The 20,825-nt window shown below is 51.9% G+C and overlaps 8 protein-coding genes across 8 annotated transcripts; 3 read left to right on the forward strand and 5 right to left on the reverse strand.

Moving 5' to 3' along the window:
• Positions 1–509: 509 nt before the first annotated feature.
• Positions 510–2,350, reverse strand: PV08_02068 (uncharacterized protein; the record flags this gene model as incomplete). Its single annotated transcript, XM_016376428.1, has 2 exons — positions 510–2,088; positions 2,139–2,350. 2 exons carry the CDS (start codon positions 2,348–2,350, stop codon positions 510–512), a joined length of 1,791 nt encoding a protein of 596 aa, XP_016241704.1.
• Positions 2,351–2,920: 570 nt separating this feature from the next.
• On the reverse strand, positions 2,921–5,683 carry PV08_02069 (uncharacterized protein; the record flags this gene model as incomplete). Its single annotated transcript, XM_016376429.1, has 2 exons — positions 2,921–2,947; positions 2,996–5,683. The coding sequence occupies 2 exons, from the start codon at positions 5,681–5,683 to the stop codon at positions 2,921–2,923; spliced, it is 2,715 nt and encodes a 904-aa protein (XP_016241705.1).
• Positions 5,684–6,080: 397 nt separating this feature from the next.
• PV08_02070 (uncharacterized protein) lies at positions 6,081–7,228 on the forward strand (the record flags this gene model as incomplete). The annotated part of the gene is made up of 3 exons (XM_016376430.1): positions 6,081–6,568; positions 6,646–6,942; positions 7,009–7,228. 3 exons carry the CDS (start codon positions 6,081–6,083, stop codon positions 7,226–7,228), a joined length of 1,005 nt encoding a protein of 334 aa, XP_016241706.1.
• A 400-nt stretch (positions 7,229–7,628) lies between these two features.
• Positions 7,629–10,570, reverse strand: PV08_02071 (ATP-dependent protease La; the record flags this gene model as incomplete). The annotated part of the gene is made up of 2 exons (XM_016376431.1): positions 7,629–7,716; positions 7,860–10,570. The coding sequence occupies 2 exons, from the start codon at positions 10,568–10,570 to the stop codon at positions 7,629–7,631; spliced, it is 2,799 nt and encodes a 932-aa protein (XP_016241707.1).
• A 421-nt stretch (positions 10,571–10,991) lies between these two features.
• PV08_02072 (porphobilinogen deaminase) lies at positions 10,992–12,105 on the forward strand (the record flags this gene model as incomplete). The annotated part of the gene is made up of 2 exons (XM_016376432.1): positions 10,992–11,301; positions 11,351–12,105. The coding sequence occupies 2 exons, from the start codon at positions 10,992–10,994 to the stop codon at positions 12,103–12,105; spliced, it is 1,065 nt and encodes a 354-aa protein (XP_016241708.1).
• A 147-nt stretch (positions 12,106–12,252) lies between these two features.
• PV08_02073 (uncharacterized protein) lies at positions 12,253–13,410 on the reverse strand (the record flags this gene model as incomplete). The annotated part of the gene is made up of 3 exons (XM_016376433.1): positions 12,253–12,822; positions 12,867–13,143; positions 13,187–13,410. The coding sequence occupies 3 exons, from the start codon at positions 13,408–13,410 to the stop codon at positions 12,253–12,255; spliced, it is 1,071 nt and encodes a 356-aa protein (XP_016241709.1).
• A 670-nt stretch (positions 13,411–14,080) lies between these two features.
• On the forward strand, positions 14,081–17,462 carry PV08_02074 (uncharacterized protein; the record flags this gene model as incomplete). Its single annotated transcript, XM_016376434.1, has 4 exons — positions 14,081–14,166; positions 14,223–14,587; positions 14,640–14,907; positions 14,957–17,462. 4 exons carry the CDS (start codon positions 14,081–14,083, stop codon positions 17,460–17,462), a joined length of 3,225 nt encoding a protein of 1,074 aa, XP_016241710.1.
• Positions 17,463–18,091: 629 nt separating this feature from the next.
• On the reverse strand, positions 18,092–20,452 carry PV08_02075 (uncharacterized protein; the record flags this gene model as incomplete). The annotated part of the gene is made up of 1 exon (XM_016376435.1): positions 18,092–20,452. The coding sequence occupies one exon, from the start codon at positions 20,450–20,452 to the stop codon at positions 18,092–18,094; it is 2,361 nt and encodes a 786-aa protein (XP_016241711.1).
• Positions 20,453–20,825: the final 373 nt, after the last annotated feature.

Consider the following 20,825-nt stretch of genomic DNA (forward strand, 5'->3'; position numbering starts at 1 on the left):
GCCCAGAATACGCGACCTACCCACACAGGTACCTATAAAATACAACACAATACGCTGATCTCGAAGCAGGTAATACCTGATGCTCCAGCTCAGCCATAAGCAAGCAAAGTCCAAGAGCAATGAAACGCCGTCGCCATGACCGACCACCGATACCAGCAGAAACGCAGTCGAACCCACTAGAAGACCCCAAGACCAGCAGATAGATACCTGAAGTCGGCAGCCCCGTCTTCGCTCCCTCTTGAAGTCCTGAAGGACTCGTCGTGCTTCTATTTCTTCTATCCTGCCTCCATGACGGTGTTCACCATTCACTCGGCAGATCAATGTACTCGAATATGCACGTCACAAGGAACGTTCCTCGTATTCTGCATGTTCTTCGTCTTCGTCTTCGTAGTCGACTTCCCCGTCGTCCTTCCTAAATGTTCTTCGCGAGGCAAAGTAATCCGCACCCGGACGTCAACCATTACTTCCTCTTCTCCCTGGCCATTTGTCCGCCTGGTCGCGTTTGCCTGCTAGACAATCACGTTGCGCCTCTTCCACGTACGCCACGCAAAACACCAGAGGACAATCGCTGCCACGACGCTTCCTGCGCATCCCCATGCCCAAGCTCCAAAGCAAGCGTAGCCGGAACACTCGCCCTCGCCCCCTTCGCCAGGTGCGGTCCCAGGTCCACTGCCGTTGGAAGCTCTTGAGTAGCCGGCGCTGTAGACCAGACTCCACACCGCCGCACCACCGGCAGGCATCATGGCCACCACGCCCCAATTGGTGGCAAAATTCTCGGCACCCCAAACGACGCTGATGATGATCGGGACGAGACTGAAGCATGCGCCGTACCCGATTCCCAGAAATGCGCTGGACAGCAAAAAGAGCTCTGGCACAGAGGGTGTCAGAAACGGTAGAGCAAGATTAAGGAAACCCAGCAAAAGCACAATGGCACTGGGAAGCAGGAGCACAAGCCGGCTGAATTGAAATCGTGCCGTGGGCGGATCTTCGGGCTGGCTCGGAGGCGCGAAGAGGTCCGATAACGAGCCCGTGAAGAGACGGGCGAATGTGCTCGCGAGGGCGATGATGCTCACATGTGTAGATGCATGGCCTGCAGGCGGACTGGTGAGGTCGAAATATCGTTTCGGCGTGAGGGTGGGAATGATGGTGCCTAGGTTGTTTATGTACGCTTCGCCCGGTCCTGTGATCAGGAAGAAGCCCGCAGCCAGTAGCCACATGGTCCGGTCAGTGAGGAAAGTGTGTGTCGCATGGTTGAGGAGCCAGTATTTCTTCTTGCGGAGCCGGTGTTCTTGTTCACGGCGTTTGAGAAGTTGAGATTCTGACAGGTCGATCTCTGCCTCGGAGTCGGAGTCAGCGGGAGTGGCGCTGCCCGAACCTGAGCGAGCTCGAGCAATAGAACCATAGTTTGCGGGTGTAGAGGCTTCGGAGTCGTGGAAAAACTCGCTCTCTTCTAGTAGGCCGCTGCGCTCGAGGACATCAACCCCGTGATCGATTAGTTCTTCCTCGTCCACGACTTGTAGGCCGAGAGTGCCGAGCAGACCAACGCCGATCAGTGTCCCAGCAAGAAAGACAAAGTACTTGAACACATCAACATCGCCCTTGGCGCCGTTTGGGAGTCTCTGGTAGAGCAAGTGGGCGCCGACTTGGCTCTGCCACATGCCACTGAGACCAAAGGCCGCAATGGGCACAGCGAGCATGAATCCTCTGTACTTGGCTTTGGCGAAGTTCTTTGCGCAGGTTGCGACCGCACAAAGGTACATGCAACTTGTGCCGGCTCCGATGCCAATAAAGGCCAGAATCATGGCGCCGAACGGCCATCCGTGTCCGTCTCTTGAAGCGTCTGCAGGCGGGCCAGATTTATATGTGTATGCAGCCAACAGATAGCCAAAGCCGAACAGGAAAGAAGAGAGAAGTGATAGCGGTGGAGGCGAGTAACGGTCGCAGAGGTAGCCAAATAGAGGCACCGGCAGGTACATGGCCAACTCGGCTGTGATAGACACGGCATTGACTTGGAACTGCGTGTAATGCAAGTCGGTGAGGAAACGAGCACCGTAGAGAGAAAACGAGGTTATTGACCCGGCGCATAGACTGTGCATGTTAGCGATTGCATGATACTGAACTCGGCAGCGAGACCATACCAGTTCAGAATCGCGCAGACGAAGCTCATAACCCGAACGACCTCTCTGCGCATTCTGATGCGGTCCCGTTCAATGATCTCTTCCGCCACTTGGCCCATGAAGTCAAAGTCATCGTCTCCGATGCTTGGACGGGAGCCTGCCGACTGGCGCCTGCGCTTGCGGTGAGAGTCGAAGTCGAGAGACGTGATGCGTGGGTTTGGGGTTGGCGGCATGATGGTCGAGGGGAGGGAGACCTCTGCTCCCAGGAAGACGTTAGCGATGAAAAGTGCTGTGCAAAAGTGGGATCATGATGACCGATTTCATGCCAGCATCGACCTCATCTTGCCTGCCCAGGGCCAGCGAATCAGTATATGTTGAACAAGTGATAATGGGAGGAAGCGGGCAAGTCAATCAGTAGTGACTGACGATGCGGAGCGATACGATGATGCCATGTCACAGGTGGAGCAGATGCTGGTCCTGCTCCGAGGCTCCAACACCTGCAGGCCCAGCCACGCACTCCCAGCAAGAAAAGCCGTTGTTCAACACCTTTGAAGACGTACAGACAGTGCAGTGGTTATTTCAGTTTAATTTTCTGGTACCGAGACGGATGCTCATTCACAATGTCCGTCAAGCTGAACCCACCACCTTGCCATCTGAAGGCGACGCTGCGCAGTGCGAGTCTACTACCTAGATTAACCTGGTATCTATGATACAATACAGCCTTCCCCAAAGGACCCGGCCTTGCTGCCTTCGGGGACATGGTAAATCCCAACCGAATCGCACTCTTTAACCATGGATGCCGTCTATTTGGTACTCTCCCATTCCGGGTTCTGGCAGAATGTTAGTGGTTACCGACAGGACTGGGGAGAAATATTTACCTTTCGCAAGATGACGAGACCCTCTAGAGTGCTGCTCAGACACAGGTACTCCTCATCTTCGAGTTCGGCTCGTTCGCCGTATGCAAGCAGAACCGGAGTGCTCTGTGTCTGCCAGCCAGTGATGGTTCTTGGCCGACCAGCAGCACCCACAACATCGACAGCTTGACCGACACGAACGTTGACAGTGATCGGTTTGAGGTCTTCGTCCAGGGTGATCAAGAACCTGGGATACATGGCGGTGACCAAGAAATAGAGTAGATAATGGGCATCGGCGAGAATGAACTGCTTAGAATCGATCAGGGAGACAAGAACCGTGAGAAGACCTGCTGCGGCAACTCTGGACAGCACTTGACGGTCGGTGTGGAATGGGTTGAGCGACATGGTACCCTTGCCCATGTGTACCAAGCCCTGGGCGATGCGAACCATGAATAGTGAGTTTTGGTCTCGGTGATAGTAGCTGGCAAGCTGTCTCAGGAGCTGAGCAAGACGTGCATTGTTGGTTCCAGCTCCGACCAAGCCCATGGCAAAGATGGCATTGATGGCGACATCGTTGTCGTTATCGTGGCTGTACCGTGACAAGGTGTCGTAGATTTTCATCTGTGGGTTGCTGGGGCTGATCAAACCCATTGCAAGTGGCACAGCTTTTCGAATATTGGCCTCTCCGTAATGCATGAGGTGACCGAATTGTCGAAGAACCATATCTTGTCCAACATCCTCGCCCATGGCTATCAGTGACAAACCAAGAACAGCGTATGATTGAACCAGTTGCTCGCCAGTGGTCTCTTCTTTCTCCTCAATAGGGTCGTTACAGACATGCAGAAGTTCTTGAAGCTTCAGCACAGCTCCAGTGCCTGCCCAAGCGCACACGGAGGCAAGGGTTGCAGTAGGCATTGCCATAGGGTGGTCGATGGCCTTCAGAATATCTAGAATGACATCGACCTCTTCTTGCTTCCCGAAGTAGAGCAGCGCTAGTCCCAGGGCCATAAATCTGGCCCACTTGTCCTTCAGCTGCCGTTGACGGTCTTCGTCCATCATTTGAGTCGCAATGGCCTCTGCAACTTGGTGGTTGGACGAACCTACGAACACCATACCAAGCGATACAGCGGCCATAGCAGACAACTGCATGTCAAGGGTGCTGTCCTCGACAATGGGAAGTAGATAGTCCAGGAGGTCTTCTCGGTTTGATCCGGCATAAGACAGACCGAGACCCATGATGGCTGCGAGTCTCATAGAGGGCTTCCCATTTTGGAGAACATCGTCATCACTGAGCAACGACATGACTGGGTCGCCTTCCATTCGAACTCCAGAATTGACTATACCATATGCTAAAAGCGCACCAGCTTTAACAGGTTCTTCGGTTAACTGCTGGAACCGATCAATGGTGTCCAAGCTGCCCTCGACATCCCACTGCATGAGCATACCGAGTGAAGCAGCCGTGCTCATCATGCCATCGTCCTTGGTTTTCCACAGCCAGGGTCGTTGGTCGTCCTCCACCAGCATTAGTTTGTCTTTCCCGAAGCCAGCATTGACGAAGGCGTTAACAAAGGCACTGGCCAGATTGTGCTTCGCCGAATCCGCGGCTGCAGAGCTTCCCCGCCCGCTCTCAAGATGGGTTTTGTAGATATCTTCAGGCGTCTTTGGCTCTAGAATATTCAGCTCCTTGGCCAAGGTCTTGAAATGGTTTGGTAGTTGTGTGTTGCCCAAGCATTCAGCGATCTCTTGTTCATCCTTTGTCTCCGAAGGCACCTCGATGTAAATTCTCTGCCGCGCAATCAGGAAGGCCAGTTGCTTCTTCAGCGCCATGTCATCTGTTGATTCCAGATCCTGACGAATGAGCTCCTCGTCATTTAGTCTGATTGCTACTACCATCGCCTGCGCCAATTTGTTGTATTTGACGTATATCTCGTGGGCGGTTTTGAGGAAGGCAACATCGTCAGGAAACGTAAGCAGGTTGACCATGCTGACCATGTAGAGACACACTCGGGAGTATGTGTTTTCGTCTAGGAATCGCGGAATCTCCTCAATCATCTCCAACTCGCTCAGCAGGTCGACCGCGTCGGCTTCCGCATTGTGTTTCAAAAAGTATGGTACAAGAGCAAGAGCCAATTCCGTGAGATCTCCCACCTCTCGCTCATCGTTAAGTCGGTTCTGGTACTCCTGGCCAATTTCGAGGGCCAGATGGCGGATATACTCGTGACCCCACGAGCCCAGATCGTCCGACTTTGAAAGCAGTCTGTATTTGAGTGTTTCTAGCTTCTCTTCGTCCCCATATGTCATGCCTAGAACCGAAAGCATGTCGGCGAGGGAGTCCCGGTCGGACCCAGCCGGCCACTTGTCGTAAAGAGCAGCGAGCTCATCGTAATGCGGTCGAAGGAACTTCAGAGGCTTAGGTACGGCAGTCATGGATGACGTAGAGGTCTTGATGAAATTCTTGATGGCTTCGATCGCAGGTTTGTACAAACTGGCATCGTTTTCTTTTAATCGTTCAACCAGCATCTCTAGTTCGCTCTTGAGTTGTTGGTCCTCTTCGCTGAGCTCTTCTTCGGCGGGCGCATCTGTTTTTCCATCTGCCTCCTTTGGTTCTTTGCCATCTGTGTGTGTATCTTTCTCTCCATTCGACATGGAAACGTCTTCTGCTTTGCCCTTGCCCTTCTCCGCGGCAGTCGGCGTCTTCTCGTCCTGGGCCATGTTGACGTAGTGGCCTCTGTGGCCGATGAACTTGCAGAGGGGGAAGGATCAAAAAGCCCGCTGAGAATGTATAGAAGGGCGTCAAGAGGGCGAGTACAGGTGAGGTATGGAGGCAAGAAACAGCAGCGGTGATGAATTGGACGGAGGACAATTGCGTCTGGCGGCAGGCGACAAGTAGCTTACGGAACGAGTGAGTGAATGATGGAAACGATCCACCGAAATGTTTGGGCGCGTGTCCCTTCCTGAGCCTTGACGGCCGCGGCAAACCTTCCTTCTGCAACCTCTCCCAGCTCATTTTCTCATACCTCGTAGATGTCGAGCAAACTGCGCCGTGCGCATACAAAGCTGCCATTTGCAAAGGTCTGCTGTACTCGGCGTCGACCATCTCCCCGTAACGATGCCTCGAGCAAGGCTGCCCCCTACACTTCACACCAAACCGAAGATCCCAACAACCCGGGTAGCACCTAATGCTCCCCGACTATGGAATGCCAAAAGACGGGTCAAAACCACCATTGGACTCAATCCATATTCTGCCACCATCTTCCAACGAGTCGAGCCTCCGTCCAAATGGCTTGAAAAGTACGAAGTCCAACTATCGTCAAACCAGCCGCCGAAACAACAGCTAGCTCCAGAAACCCTCGAGGCGCTTCGAGCCACGCAGACGGACAGCGAGTTGCGCTGGTGGGAAATGGAGCGGAAACACCTCGACCACTTCATGGACGTCTACCCTCCTTTGTCGCACGTCTCAAGCGATGTGAGGGACTTTTTACACAGCAACAGCAAATACCTCAGCCCGCAGAAAGTCACTCAACTATTACAATCTCCGTCTCGATTTTTCAGCAAGCCAGCCAACGTCCCCTATGAATCCCGGAAGCAAATCAACTTGTAAGTTTCTTCTTCCTGGGTCTTCACATTGCAGACCCTCTTTTTCCGCCGTTGTTAACCTGATGCCACCGCTACAGTCCCCATCCCAAAGACTCCGTTGTCCTGATGCGCACGCCCCATCTCAGTCCCAACTACGCGGCCTTCGATGTGCCGTTACATTTCAGCAAACTAGATCTCCGAGCATACCTAAGTAACGTGTACGGGGTCGAAGTCCTGCACATCCGGAGCGTGGTCATCCAACAAAAAGTGAAACGGACCCAGCCGTCCGACAGATACAGCCAGGGAGCCCTGTACCGGCCTCGAAGCCTGAAGAAGATGACGGTCCAACTAGCCAAGCCCTTTGTTTATCCCGAGGAGATCAAGGACCTCGATCCGTAAGTTTTTGGACACCCCTCCATTGATCTACTTGCGCCGCTTCAGAAACTAACAGGAACCTCTAGGTGGGAGCACGACGACTACTGGCATTTGGCCAAGACACAATTCGCCCAGGAGCGAGAAAACAGCGAATGGGGGTGGTCCAAACCCAATCTCGCACACCGAAAATCAATCGCCCAACAGGCACAGGAACTATTAAAGGGGAAGAAAAAGTGGGCGCCGACATGGCAACTGCTGGACTCGGCGAGTACCGCCACGCCATCAGACTATGTACCTCGACGTTAGATACCCTTTTTCTTTGCTTGCCTACCTTGTAGAGCTTACCAAAATCGATACTGTACATTACTGATCTACCGAGCCGATTCTCACATGTCGATATGATCGTTTCCCTATCTGAACTTTTGGAGGTGATCGATCATTTGACAGCAGCCTGCCACGACTACGAGAACTCGTATTACTTAGTATTGGCAACTGGGATCCCAAGTGCCGAGTCGGATACAACAGAACCTCTGCTTCAATCGTTCTACTCTTCAAGATGAAGTAGCTGCGTTGAAGACTCTGATTAAGTGCATGAAATATACTAAGCTCATACTCAGAATACTTCCAGGTTTAAATCGCTCGCTGTGCTAATACAAAGTTCTGCCTGCAACCCTTATTTATATCGTCTCTTCCCACGCACCACAGCCTACAACCGACTTTCCACCTCGGCAAAATACCTATCCGAGGCCCATTGCGACTCGGGCCAAATTTGTCTGAGCGCCTCGTAAACATGTCTGATGCACTTTGTTAGGAGCTGATACAATAGAAAAAGAGACTCTGGGATGGACGGATGGTGGAGCACAGAATGGGATATTGGACATTGGACATTGGGCAAGGGGGAGGGGAAGGGGAAGGGGAAGGGGAGGTCGGAACGTACTTAACATAGATAATCTCCATCTCGTTCTTCACCTCATCAGGCACATCCTTGACGTCCTTACGATTATGTGCAGGCAGAAGAACCTTCTTGACTCCGGCCCGATGAGCACCGATGAGCTTCTCTTTGATGCCACCGACCGGCATGACGCGGCCTCGAAGACTGACTTCTCCCGTCATGGCGATCGTAGGAGGCACGCTCTTCCCACTGAAAAGACTGATCAGAGCCACGGTGTGCGCGAGCCCGGCACTGGGGCCGTCCTTTGGCACCGCTCCGGCAGGACAGTGGACATGGATAGCACGCTTCTCCATAATGTCCTCATGAGGGTGGTGGGTAAGGCCTAGATCATAACTGTGCGCCTTGACCCACGTGAGTGCGACCTCGACTGACTCCTTGAGCACGTCGCCCAGTTTGCCAGTGAGTTGAACACGGCCTTTCCCGGGCATATCAGCCACTTCGATGAATAATATGCTCCCCTGACCACCAGACGAGTACGCCACGAGGCCTGTGACGACCCCAGGCCTGGAGGACTTTTCGGCAATTTCTTCCTCGAAGCGTTCGATACCCAGGATGTCTTCGAGCTCATCCACGGTCACGGTGGGATTATATTTATTTGGGCTGGTGTCATTTGCATCTCTTGCATCTGCGTACTGGACAGCCTTGTATCGGCAGACCGAGCCTATTTCGCGCTCAAGGTTACGCACACCAGACTCACGGGTATAGGAGGTTATAATAGTGTCGATGACATCGTCAGGCAGGATAACTTGACCATCCGAGAGACCGTTCGTACGGACTTGTTTAGGAATGAGATGTTGCTTAGCAATGTGACGTTTCTCGATAGTGGTGTAGCCAGAAAGTTGGATAGTTTCCATACGGTCGAGAAGTGGCGCGGGAATAGTGTCGAGGGAGTTGGCGGTAGCGATGAAGAGAACTTTACTGAGGTCAATGGGTATGTTGACGTAGTGGTCACTGAAGCTGTGGTTCTGTTCAGGATCGAGCACCTCAAGCATAGCAGCTGACGGGTCCCCATGGAAATTGTTTGTGCTGACCTTGTCGATCTCATCAAGGAGGAAGACAGGGTTCGCCACCCCAACCTTCTTCAGGCCACTGACAATAAGACCTGGCATTGCAGCGACATAGGTCCGCCTGTGGCCTCGAATTTCAGCTTCGTCCCGAACGCCACCAAGGGAGATTCTGTGGAACTTGCGGCCTAGAGAGAGTGCAATAGATTTCGCAAGAGACGTCTTGCCAGTGCCAGGCGGACCAACGAGGAGAAGAATAGGCGACTTGTCGATCATTCGCTTCGACTTAAGGACATGCAGTTTAGCAGTAGCGGCGTCCTTCTCATTGTCCGGAATCGCCTCGACCTCTCTTTCCTCGCCTTCTTGCGTAGGGGCAAGTTGCTTTGTCAAACGTGCAATTTGTTGATCGACATCAGCATTCACGGATTGCTTGAGCTTCAAGACCGCAAGGTATTCGAGTAGCCGCTTCTTGATTTTCTCCAACCCGTAGTGATCGTCATCAAGTTGCTTGCGAGCTCGGGTGAGAGTATCCGCCCCCAACTGGTCATCAGTAACCTTGGTCCAGGGGATCTCAACCAGGTTCTCCACGTAAGTGCGTATAACCCCATACTCTGCGTTAGCAGGATTCATCTTCTTTAAGCGCTTCAGTTCGCGATCAGCAGCTTTCTGGGCTTCTGGTGACAGCCCAGCCTCAGCCACCTTCTTTTTGAGCTCTTCTACTTCATTGACCTCATTATCTTCATCGCCTTCTCCACCTCGTGCACCTGGCATGCCCGGAGGCGTCATGCCGTTCAGGCCGGACATCGCACGCCTCGCAAGAGCCTCGCGTTGGCTCTGGTTGAGGTCGGAGATGTCCACTCCAATATTGGATGGTAGCGTTGTCGAGGTAATCGAAGTAATTTTGATGTTGCCGTTGATACCGGAGATTTGCTTGTTCAGCAGAGCTAGAACACGCTCTAGGCGCTCGTACAAGTCCAACGTGCTCAGTATGCGTAGTTTCTCTTCGTAACTTGCTTCCACAATATCGGTCATAAAGTCTGCCAGCTGCCCAGCCTGAGAGAGATCTTTCTTTGCAATGAACAACTCAAAGCGGCGGACGATCAGTGGTGAAAGAACCATCGAAGCAGGTCGGAAGAGGGATGACAATCGAAGCAAGGTCAAAAGTTCCCGAGATCGTTGTTTAAGTCGTGTGAAACTGGCGCGCAGGTCACCATCATTGAGATCTGGTACCCCGTCCTCGTAGAATGTGACTTCGGCCTCAAAGTTTGGCTTCTCGTGCTTGATCTTATCTATCCTGAACCGCTGGACGCCTTCCACGACCAAGTATGGATCCGCGTTGGAGCTGCCTTGGACTCCTATGATCTTTGCTAAAGTACCATACTGAAATAAATCCTTCTTGGTCGCGTTGCCCGGATCGATATCATGCTCAACGTGGCCGCTGCTCTCTTTCTTCGAACTGTCGAGCAGTTCCCTTCCATCGGCGCTGAGATAAGGGGAGTTGATAGGGACACAGCCGACAGGGAGAGACGCAGTCCCTACTCTTGACCTTGTGGCTCTTTGAAAGGCAGAGGAGATGAGGAGGGGTATATCGGCGCGATTCGAAACAGATATCCTGAGGGTGACGCCAGGCAAAAGGACCGAATCTCGGGCCAGAGGGATGAGAGGGATAGTTGCCTTTGCGGTGTAACCCATGGTGTAGGATGGGATCGCAGTCGAGAGGACTCGGAGTAGCACAGGCGGGGATGGGGGAGCAAGATGTGTTTATGATGATCCGGGGATGCCAGGGGATTACTTATTCGACTTGTACGGGATGGCCATGGAATCTACGAGATATGAAGCCCCGGGAACTGGAGTTGACGCCGCAAGCCTTGGACTGCCGAGGTTCGGGGCTGCGTGTCTAGCATGACGATAGCAACCCGACGCAGCGGGCGATAGCGAGAGCGAAGGTGTATTACGTAAGACAAAGCGAGTCACGTGCTCACAAGCGCAAGACTAGTTCCTCAGAACCGCGACGACTGACTTACATCGCACGACCCGATGGCACCAGAGTATATCTTGACTTTCAGATATTCTTAGGTTCTTCACTCAACCTGCAAGACGTCGCTCCACTGAAATGGCCACCATCGCCGTGGTCCAGGGCGACAATCGCTCGGCAACAATTGATGGAAGCAATCCTCAAAAAACCTTCAGTGTCGGCACTAGAAAATCAAAGCTTGCTCTGGTCCAGACAGATCTTGTAGTGAAGGGTCTGGCTGCAACATTCCCCGACAATGTCTATGCCATCAAAGCACGGGACACAGCGGCAGGAGATATCGACAAAGTCACTCCTTTCAAGGATATGCCGGTGAAGAATTTGTGGACGCATGAACTTGAAACTTTGATGCTCGAAGAGAAGTTGGATTTTTTAGTCCACTCATACAAAGGTTTGGATTCTGACGATCGATACACGGACTCGCGTTGATTTGTTTGTAGACGTTCCTACCCAGTTGCCACCTGGCTGTGAAATCGGTGCAGTGCTGCAAAGAGAAGACCCGAGGGATGCTTTTGTTATCAAGGCCGGACGCAAACCTTGCAACATCGAAGATCTACCGGCCGGAGCAGTTATTGGAACTTCGTCAATGAGAAGAGGGGCACAGATTGCTCTTAAATATCCTCACCTACGAGTCCTCGATATGAGGGGAAATATCGACACCAGACTATCAAAACTCGATGCCGAGGACGGACCTTTTGATGCTGCAATTTTGGCGGCTGCTGGCCTGATCCGTGTCAATCTCCGTCATCGCATTACTCAGTATCTCGATTCAAAAAGCGGAGGGATGCTCTATGCTGTGGGACAGGGCGCGATCGGGGTCGAGAACCGAGCATCTGATGAACGGGTTCAGAGTATGCTTACTAAAATAGACCATCGCGAAACCCACCTGGCTACTGCTACAGAGCGAAGCTTATTGAGGACCTTGGAGGGAGGATGCAGTGCTCCCCTGGGAGTCGAAACTGAATGGCTCAAAGGAGACAGCGAGGATACTCTTCAGCTCAAAGCAATCGTTGTAAGTCAAGACGGAAAGGACAAGGCAGAAGTTGAGATGACCCAAGTGGTGCAAAGCAAAGAAGACGCAGAATCCTTCGGTACATCTGCGGCTGAGGAGTTACTGCGGAGAGGCGCAGACAAAATTCTGGCAGATATCAAAGCTAAAAGACCGACGACTGTAGCGGATCTGGAAGAAAAGTAAGCATAGACTTGTGGATGTAACGACTATTGCCACGCATCTCGAGACAGCCTCAGGCAAAGGCAACATCAGAGGACGGGGTTTGGATCGATGGGATGAAAACCTTCATCTTGGCCCGAAAAGAAAAATTATCTCAAAGCGTGCTTAGCTTCATCCTCTATTCAATCTATTGCCAGCGCCTTTAGGGTTCGCTTCGACGAACTCATCCCACTGTCGAGCCTTCATGGTGGCAGCATCAACCTCGTCCATGTTGTCTTCATCGGGCTCCGGCTGAGCAGCATTGGCATTACCTCCCCCTTCGATAATGCCTCCTCTGCGTCGTTCTTCCTCGAGGTATTCATCGATGCTCATGGTGGGGAGATTATGACCAGATCGGAAGACACCTTGTTGAAGTTGGGTGCGTTTGTCGGTGAGAGTGAAAGGTTGAAGTGGTTTTCCACTCGAGCTGAGCAAAGGACCGCCCTTCTTGCCTAGCCCTGCCATTGTCATGGGTCCATCCAGACGTTCAGAATATCCGTCAGATCTAGTTGGCTCTCTCTGGTCTATTGATGGACTGGCCTGAGTAGGAACTTGGCGCATATGAGACAGAATATCAAGCTCCTGGGTGATCATATCTAACGAAGAAAAAGTCCTATTTACAGAGAGGGCGATCTCAGCCAGGTAAAGATTCCGGATGGTATCGTCGTCAATATTGATCTTCTGAGATTCGCCTCTCAAGTACTGGTTTCGTTAGTAAAAGTCATCCGCGGTGAATACTCACAAACCTCGAGCTTCTGCTTCAGAGCCTTTTCTTCCTGAAATCGAGTAATCTTGATTTTGCGCTTTTCTTCGGGGTTGCTGGAGGATACTATCCTGAAGCCGTGTCGCTGCTCAAGGAATCGCTCGTATAGCTTGTGATTGGATGAGTCAAGGAGGCCATAGTTGTCCAGCTGGGTCAGGAAGCTCTCCAGAAGTGCCAAAGACGCCTGTAGCGACGAAAGTCGATCCTCACTGTACGTTTTGATCTTCATCTCCGCCAGATTGTAGTCCACGGTCAAATACCTTTTCCGTTAGCAGTGGTTTCAAAGACAAAGGACACACATACTGTAGATCTTGAGTGGCAATGTCCTCGACTTCTTCATTTGGACTGAAGAGTGCGAGTTGTCGAATCAATTGCCGACATCGTTCAAAGTTGTCTATGATGGATTGCAGCGTATCTTTGTATGAAGAGCTTCGAGGATCAAGAGAGTCCAGCTGAGTCTGTCGCAGTTTCGCCTCGTTGTATGTTTCTTTGAGGCTCGGCTCGGACGCTTCGTTTGCTGTTGCCATGGTGGCCCTGCCGGAGGGGTTGAAATACCTGGACGGACTTGTTGCGAGGGAGATCTATCACGTACGGTATGTAGCGACGTGCTCAGGCAGAGATCTCTGGTAATTCTCACGATGATTTATCCCTTTGTTATCTGTAGAAGCATGAGCAGAAGATTGAGTAAGCAGGCAAATGTTGAAGAGCGCCGGCCTGGCCAATCACAGCGCCCTCTGCGCCAAGGCCAGACACTGGGCCAATAATGTCTGCCCGTGTCTTTTTTTCTACTTCCAACCCGCATCGTCACCAGCGACTGAACTCCAAAGGCGCTTCTGACTCATCTTTCTCCATCTGTTTCCTGCAATCTGTGCTGACAACATGCGTACTTTGGTGTAATTGAACATCCCAACAGGACTCTCTGGGGGTGACATGGCCACTCCACCAAGCTCCCTCCGTGAGGAGAGCGACGATGAGATCGCGATGGAGAAGAATGCTGGCCTGATAATGGGTGCAAGTATTACGCGCCTTTGCATGCACAAGTCTAGCTGACCGGGATCCCCATAGACCAACAACAGCAGCATTGTGTCGAAGAGGAGTGTTGAACGCCTGTATTTGCCCCAGCCGCATTTTCATCGATACTTCGTCAAGAAGCCTCAGCGGAGAGCGCCCCTCATTAATCGGGGGTATTGGCTCCGTATGCGAGCAATCGACTGGGTTGTCAGACAGTTCTTGGAAAAGCCTTCGGATCAGAAGAAGGTCATTATTAATCTGGGCTGCGGATAGTGAGTAAGAACTTCAGTGTACGTGTCATAGGACTCTCGTGCTCACTTGTAGCCAGCGATCCCATTCCTTTCCAGTGGCTTGCACAAGATAGGGAATTATGCACCAATGCGAAATTTATCGATGTCGATTTCGAAGAGCTGATGATCAGCAAGCGAGAAATCATTCGTAACACTCCTCGAATGAAAGACCTGCTGTCCATCAATGCCGAAGTGCCGGAAGAAAATGGTATCGTGTTCGATAGCAAAGAGTACGTTGCTATTGGGTGTGACCTGCGAAATCCACGAAGGTTGGAACGTCTGCTCAAGGCGGTAGTTGACCTTGATGAATGTCTGATCCTCTGTTTGGCCGAAGTCAGCATCACTTACATGGCAGCTGAAGACTCAGACGCCCTCATCGCTTGGACAAGCACACTCTCACCAGGTATTCTTGTTGCTTCTCCTTACCCGCCCAGGAGCACCACTGACAAGTATAGATGTCACATTCTGTGTACTAGAACAGCAGTCGCCAGATCGACCTGACAATCCGTTCACGGCCACCATGATGAAGCATTTTTCCAAGTTGGGCACTCCACTTCGTTCTGTTCTCAAGTATCCAGGATGCCACACTCAGACGCTGCGTTTTCAAAGCGCAGGCTTTCACATGGTCGAGACACAGAATCTATGGGAATTATGGGCTGATCCGAGATTTTTATCACCCTCACAGCGGATATCTCTTGACGAAGTCGAACCGTTCGACGAATGGTAGGTCACTTTCGTGGCCCCGTTTCGGGCCCTTCTGACGATCTGGTAGGGAAGAATTCGCATTATTCGCCTCACACTATGCCTTTATCATCGCACAGACTGGAGATGAGCCATTAATTCCCGAGCAACCAAGATCTAGGCGAGCTTCCCTGGACAGTATTGCCTCCGACATGTCCACGAGAACTGTTTCACCCTACAGTGGTTTGACGCAGTTCTTTGCTTACAAGTACACACCAAACCCAGAGCGGGAAGGGCGCACGCACCATGCTTCAGCTTACCGTATTCCTGGCGAGGATGCCATTGGCCTGCATGGAGGCACTGGTCTGCAGGCTAGACTGTCTAGCACATCAGTGTATGCGTCTAGTGATTACAAACTACAGCCACCTTCAATTCCGCCTGAGGACATTGGAGCCCGGTGCTGCCATACCATTACGACGCTTGCAAATGGACAGAACATTCTCATTGGCGGCAGAGGGTCGCCCTCAGCGCCAATGAAGGATTGCTGGTTGCAGACCGGGTCCAAGTGGGAAAGGATCCATGACCTTCCTGAACCTCGGTTTCGACATCGCGCCGCGGCGGTAGTCCTACCTGACAAGCTGTATGGCGTTGTCGTTTTCGGAGGCAAGACGTCGGCCACGAAGGTCGCCACCGATTGCCTGCTTTGGGATAAAAAGAATGGCTGGCAGGTTCTTCGCTCTCTTCTCAAAGACCCCATGCCCCGATTCGGAGCAAGCTTTGTCAGACTCGGCTTCAACCATGGCCTCCTTTTTGGAGGTATGCGACATGATGGTGTTATTTGCCAGGGTCTATGGCGATGGCGGTTGAACATCAGGGACAATATTGTTGCTGGCATCACTTTCAAACAGTCAAACGCTCTCGACACCTCAGCTGGCATCTGGCCATGGCTCTCTCGGCTCGGGGCGTCTTATAGTGTCATCAGGAATGAGCTCTTAGTTATCGGAGGAGTGGCCAGACATGGCTGCATACCAAAAGACTACGAGATACTTACCATTCTTGGAAGCTTTTCAGCATTCGGCGAATTCGAGAAAGAGATGGAGTTGCGAGTTGCATGTGTCCTGCCGCGGATGGACCCGAACATTCCTCGGCCCTTCTTGATCGGACACTCCACCCATCGTACAGCTAGTGCCGAGGACAGAGCCACACTGATTGTCGGTGGAGGAGCAACGTGTTTCAGTTTTGGTGCCTACTGGAACCCAGGTTGCTGGCTCTTGTACTTCTTCGAAGGAGGAGACGTTACCCCATGGGCTCTTGTCAAGCCTACGCAACAAAAGGCACTACCTGCAGGCCAGGGCGGGCTAAAGGAAGGCTCAATGCGGCCTCTGACTCCAGTTGACTGTGTGAGTCTGTACCTAGAAAAGGACTTCATCGACATCCTGCAAGCCGGCGTGCCAAAAATTCTCACTTGTATCGATATTGGACCCTGTACCACCAAGTGGACTCCCGCCTATCTCCTCTCCAAAATTCCAGCTTCGCGGAACATTGTCATCCACGCTTCGCCCAACCGAACCATGAATTTTCAGCGCAAAGACTTTGCCTACACCACAATGCCGTTCCACAACTTCATCAAAATCCTAGACGCCGACCCTCAAGCACATATGTATCTACGCTCGATATCCAGCACAAAGCCGACACAAGTCCCAGCACTCTTTTCCGCCGATTGGCCCGAACTCGCCGACGACTTCATTTTGCCATCAACCCTCGACTTCATTCGCAGGCACAAATTCAGCAGCCCCTTGCGTATCAGCGCGAATGTCAACATGTGGCTCCATTACGATGTCATGGCAAACGTCCTCTTCCAGGTCCGTGGAACCAGGAAACTCATCCTTTTCCCTCCCGAAGACATCAAACACCTCTCCTTTCCCGCGGGGTCGACAACTTCGACGATTGACATTCTTGAGCCGTCAGATAATCTGGAGACGGAAGCAGACAGGCTGAAACCCATACCAAATACACATCCATATGTTGCCATCCTCAGACCCGGCGAAGCACTATTCATTCCTCCGCTATGGGCCCATTCAGGCACACCTTTGCCCACGACCACAGCTGCACAGCCAAAGCCTTCAGATACACCCTCGTCGCCCCTGACGCCAGCTACAACTTCGGTGTCGGGAGATACCACGGTGGCGTCCAACGCCGCAATGGACGCAGCATCATTGTCGCGCATAAATATCTCCCTCAACATCTTCTTCCGCTCTCTGTCACAATCAAACTACGCCGCCGGCCGCGATGTGTACGGCAACCGCGACCTGGCCGCATACGAAGATGGACGACGAGATGTAGAAAAGATTGTCCGGCGGTTCTTGGGCAGCAGCAACAGCCAAACAAAGCATCACCACCCTTGTCCTGCTGCTTCTGTATCAACCTCTACCAATACCGACGCTCCAAGTGCCACCGAGGCGACAACCACTGCCGATCAACAGCAGCAACAAGACAGACCTGAATTGGGGCTGGCAGAGAGCATCCCCAAAGCGCTCGCGAAAGCGTATCTCGAAAGGCTAGCGGACGAATTGCGCGAGCGCGCCGAAAAGCTGTGAGGTCCGCTACGGATACTTTCAAAAGCATTCCACACTGCGCGGTACCTACCGATTGCTGGCTGATTTCCACCTTTTTCTCATGCCCCGGCAGAAGGAAAAGCCGGGAGCAAACCACCTCCAAACATATACAATAGCTTCCCGCCATAGTCTGTCTTCCGGACAGGACAGGGCTCGCCATATATTGGCCCACGCCTCGGCAAGAGAGACCTTTGGCTCCTCTGCCAAACCGTAGATGTAGAACTATAATATAATATACGCAGTACTTAGCATTTACAGATCACTCCGTGTGTCGGAACAGGACGCACTCCAGCAATCTGACTCTCTGGTAAAGGTGTCTTCGGTACTTGTGAATGTGTCTGCATGGCGTCCTGGAGAAAGCCACGCGTTTGAGCCAGCTTATTATTCTATCTCTGGACTGTGATTCCACTGGAAAGCTCGTCAAACTAAACATGTCGTGAAGCATCGGTGACCCCATGCATAATTAATGGTCATCGTCACACCCTCTGACCATCTAAAGGTGAAACACAAATGCCGCGAAACGCCATCTAGGGACCTACATGTAGACGGAGCAACAATCAGCAATCGTAAAGTCATAAAAACACTCGTCATCGTCAAATCATCGGCAAGTTTTAAAAGTCCCATTCGACCAACATGCCATCAGCGCCTCTCATTTCATTCCGATCCGTATTTTCGTCGTCAGAACAATCGTTTTTCTTCTTTTTATTCTCCTTCTCTTTACGGACAACAATTTTCGGGGGAGGCTTGTCTCGTTGAACCTTACGAAGGAGGCTTGGGATATTCTGTCTTCGTGAAAGGCCAATACGATAGATTGTTTTCTTTCCAGCTGAGAGAAGTGTCGATTTGATAGGCGAGTGCGTCGAAGGAGGTTTATCTGGCGTACTTTTCGGTGGTGGATTCAGCACCACAGCGACTTTCGGGGTCTGCTCTAGAGGTTTTTGCTGTTCTTCAGGTTCAGGAGAGGATAGAGGCGATACAGTCGGGACTTTCGGGTCATCGTCTTTGGCTTGGTCTTGATGGTCACTAGACATATTTCCGGATTTTTCTGCCAGTGCTTTTCGCTTCTTGTCGACCTGCTCGTCCTGTTCCTCGATGGTTTTGGTTTCGGAGACGGCCGGTGTCTTCTTCGGTTTGCGGCCACGCTTTTTAGGAACTACCACGGGCTCCTGATCCTCTGCCGGAGCGTCTGTTCGAATCTCCACCGACACCTTACCCCCTTGAACAATCTCCTGCAGCTGTACCTTTTGGGGATCTTTTGCGGTTTCGATATCTTCCGTAACGTCGTCCTCTTTCTTGAGGACTTTCAAGTCCGGAGGTAGATCCAGTTTGACTGGGGCAGGCTTTGTATCCATCCATACAACATCATCTTCGCCTTCGCTGAGCATCGGCTCGCCACGTTTAAGCAAGGCCGCGGCAGATGTCTTTGCTCGTTTCACTTTACTCTTGCGTCCTTTTTTTGCGCTCGGCTTGGTAGAGGCGGCAACAGGCGTCTGTTCTTTCGGATCTTCGAAATCCACCATCTTGCTATTGGCAGGAGTCTGTTGCTCAAGACAGAGGGAATCAGTATTTTCGACGTCAGCCACCCTTTTGGAGCGAGAACGGCTGGGCCGAGGCTTATACTGCTCCTTAGGTAGGCCAATGAGTGCTTCGTCGCCGAGAATCATTTCGCTACTTGGCTCTTTGACAGGTGATGGTTCAGTAGACTGTCTCGATTGTTCTCTTGCATCGCCAACCTGTGTTGACAACTGTCTCTTGCGTTTCCTTGTCGATGTCTTCCCGGTAGATGCTTGAGAAGCCTGCGAGTATACGGAGTCCACCGTCCCCTGTCGAGATCGATTCACAGTTGCTAGCTCGTGCATCGCGAGTTCGTCCATATCATCATCAACTGCAGGAAACGGTGTGTTGGAGGATACTTGAGAATTCTTAGGTTTTCGTCCGCGTTTTTTAGGTGGAGGCTTTTCAATGACAGTCGCATTACTTGCAGGCTCTGCCATTGTTATTGGTGCATCTGTACATTTATCGGCCGCTTGCACGATTTCCTCCGTAACTTCAGCCGTTGGGCCGTCGTTTTGCATGATCCGATAGGGATTGATAGGCAAGAGCGGACGAGGCGAACTCAGCTCCATGGTAGACAAATGCTGATGGGGTAGGTCGAGATTCTTAAGAACTTCAAGGTTGCGTTGATTATATTCTTCGGGCTGGTACTCGGCGCTGGTGGACAGGCCGTCAGCAGAACCAGTATGGTCTGGAAGTTGCAGCTCGCGACTCGAAATCTGACTGAGTGAACCGAATGGGTTGGCATTGATATCCATGCCCTGCCCCGAACCTCGAAAGTCCAAATTGATGGACTCATACTGACCCATGGAGGCCACGGAAGTCGAAAGTCGATGCGTTGAGCCTGTCAAAGACTCCCCCAAAAGATTCACTGCCCCATTAGGCGGACCGGTCTTTATGGAGAGGTCAACGTTTAACGCCGATGTCTTTTGGTCGGATTCTGAGCGATGGATTTCTCCTGAGTATGGTTCCGCGGACGGCGCGAACAAATCAATATCGTGTAAAATGCCTCGAGGCTTCGAAGAGTGCGCATAGGTTTTTGTCCGCTTGGAGCTTGCTGATTTCAAAGAGGGTTCATTGAATAAAGTCTCAGAGGGGTCTTGGTAGTCGCTATGCGCTCTTTTCTTGCCATACACCAGTGATGCGTCGGAACCGCGACCCATCTGCATCGGCGAGCTCTCACTGGGCAGGCCTGCTAACAATTCACTAGCGGTGGGTGCACCGTTGGCGTGGCCAGGGGAAAGAGAGGAAAGACGCTGTGTGGGATCCAGGAATTGATCGAAGTCATAGCCTGATAATGAGACCTGGCTTGGGCGCGCACCGTCACCGAAGCCGGCCACTTCCTCCATGGCCACTGTCTTCTTGACGGGCGAATTGAAGTCGGACTCAGCGTCCGAATCCGCTATCTCGGCAGGCATTCGTCAAGATTTCACCTGAAGCGTGGCAATGTCATGACATAATGAACATGGACGTGGTTGCAAACATTGAGTCGGTCGAACGAAAACGCGTCTGTCCCGTAACGCGCTTGAACGCCAGATCACGTGCCGTCATTCCGGTCGCCAACTATCAATCGTCAAGACTCGCGATATCGAGGGGAAGCAGAGTTCGGAACTCTTATTATTACCTAGTTCTCTGTCGAACTGTATCTAGTAAAATAGTAAAATACGGCTCATACTCAGCATCTGAAGCTAAGCACGTCTGACTTGCAGGTCAACACCATGAAGAGCTAAAGTGGAAACCCTGATGCACCAAACCGACACCTCTATGTGAGCACCCTCCCCAGGCATCATT

The sequence above is a fragment of the Exophiala spinifera genome (assembly GCF_000836115.1).
Source record: "Exophiala spinifera strain CBS 89968 unplaced genomic scaffold supercont1.1, whole genome shotgun sequence".
Classification (NCBI taxonomy): domain Eukaryota; kingdom Fungi; phylum Ascomycota; class Eurotiomycetes; order Chaetothyriales; family Herpotrichiellaceae; genus Exophiala; species Exophiala spinifera.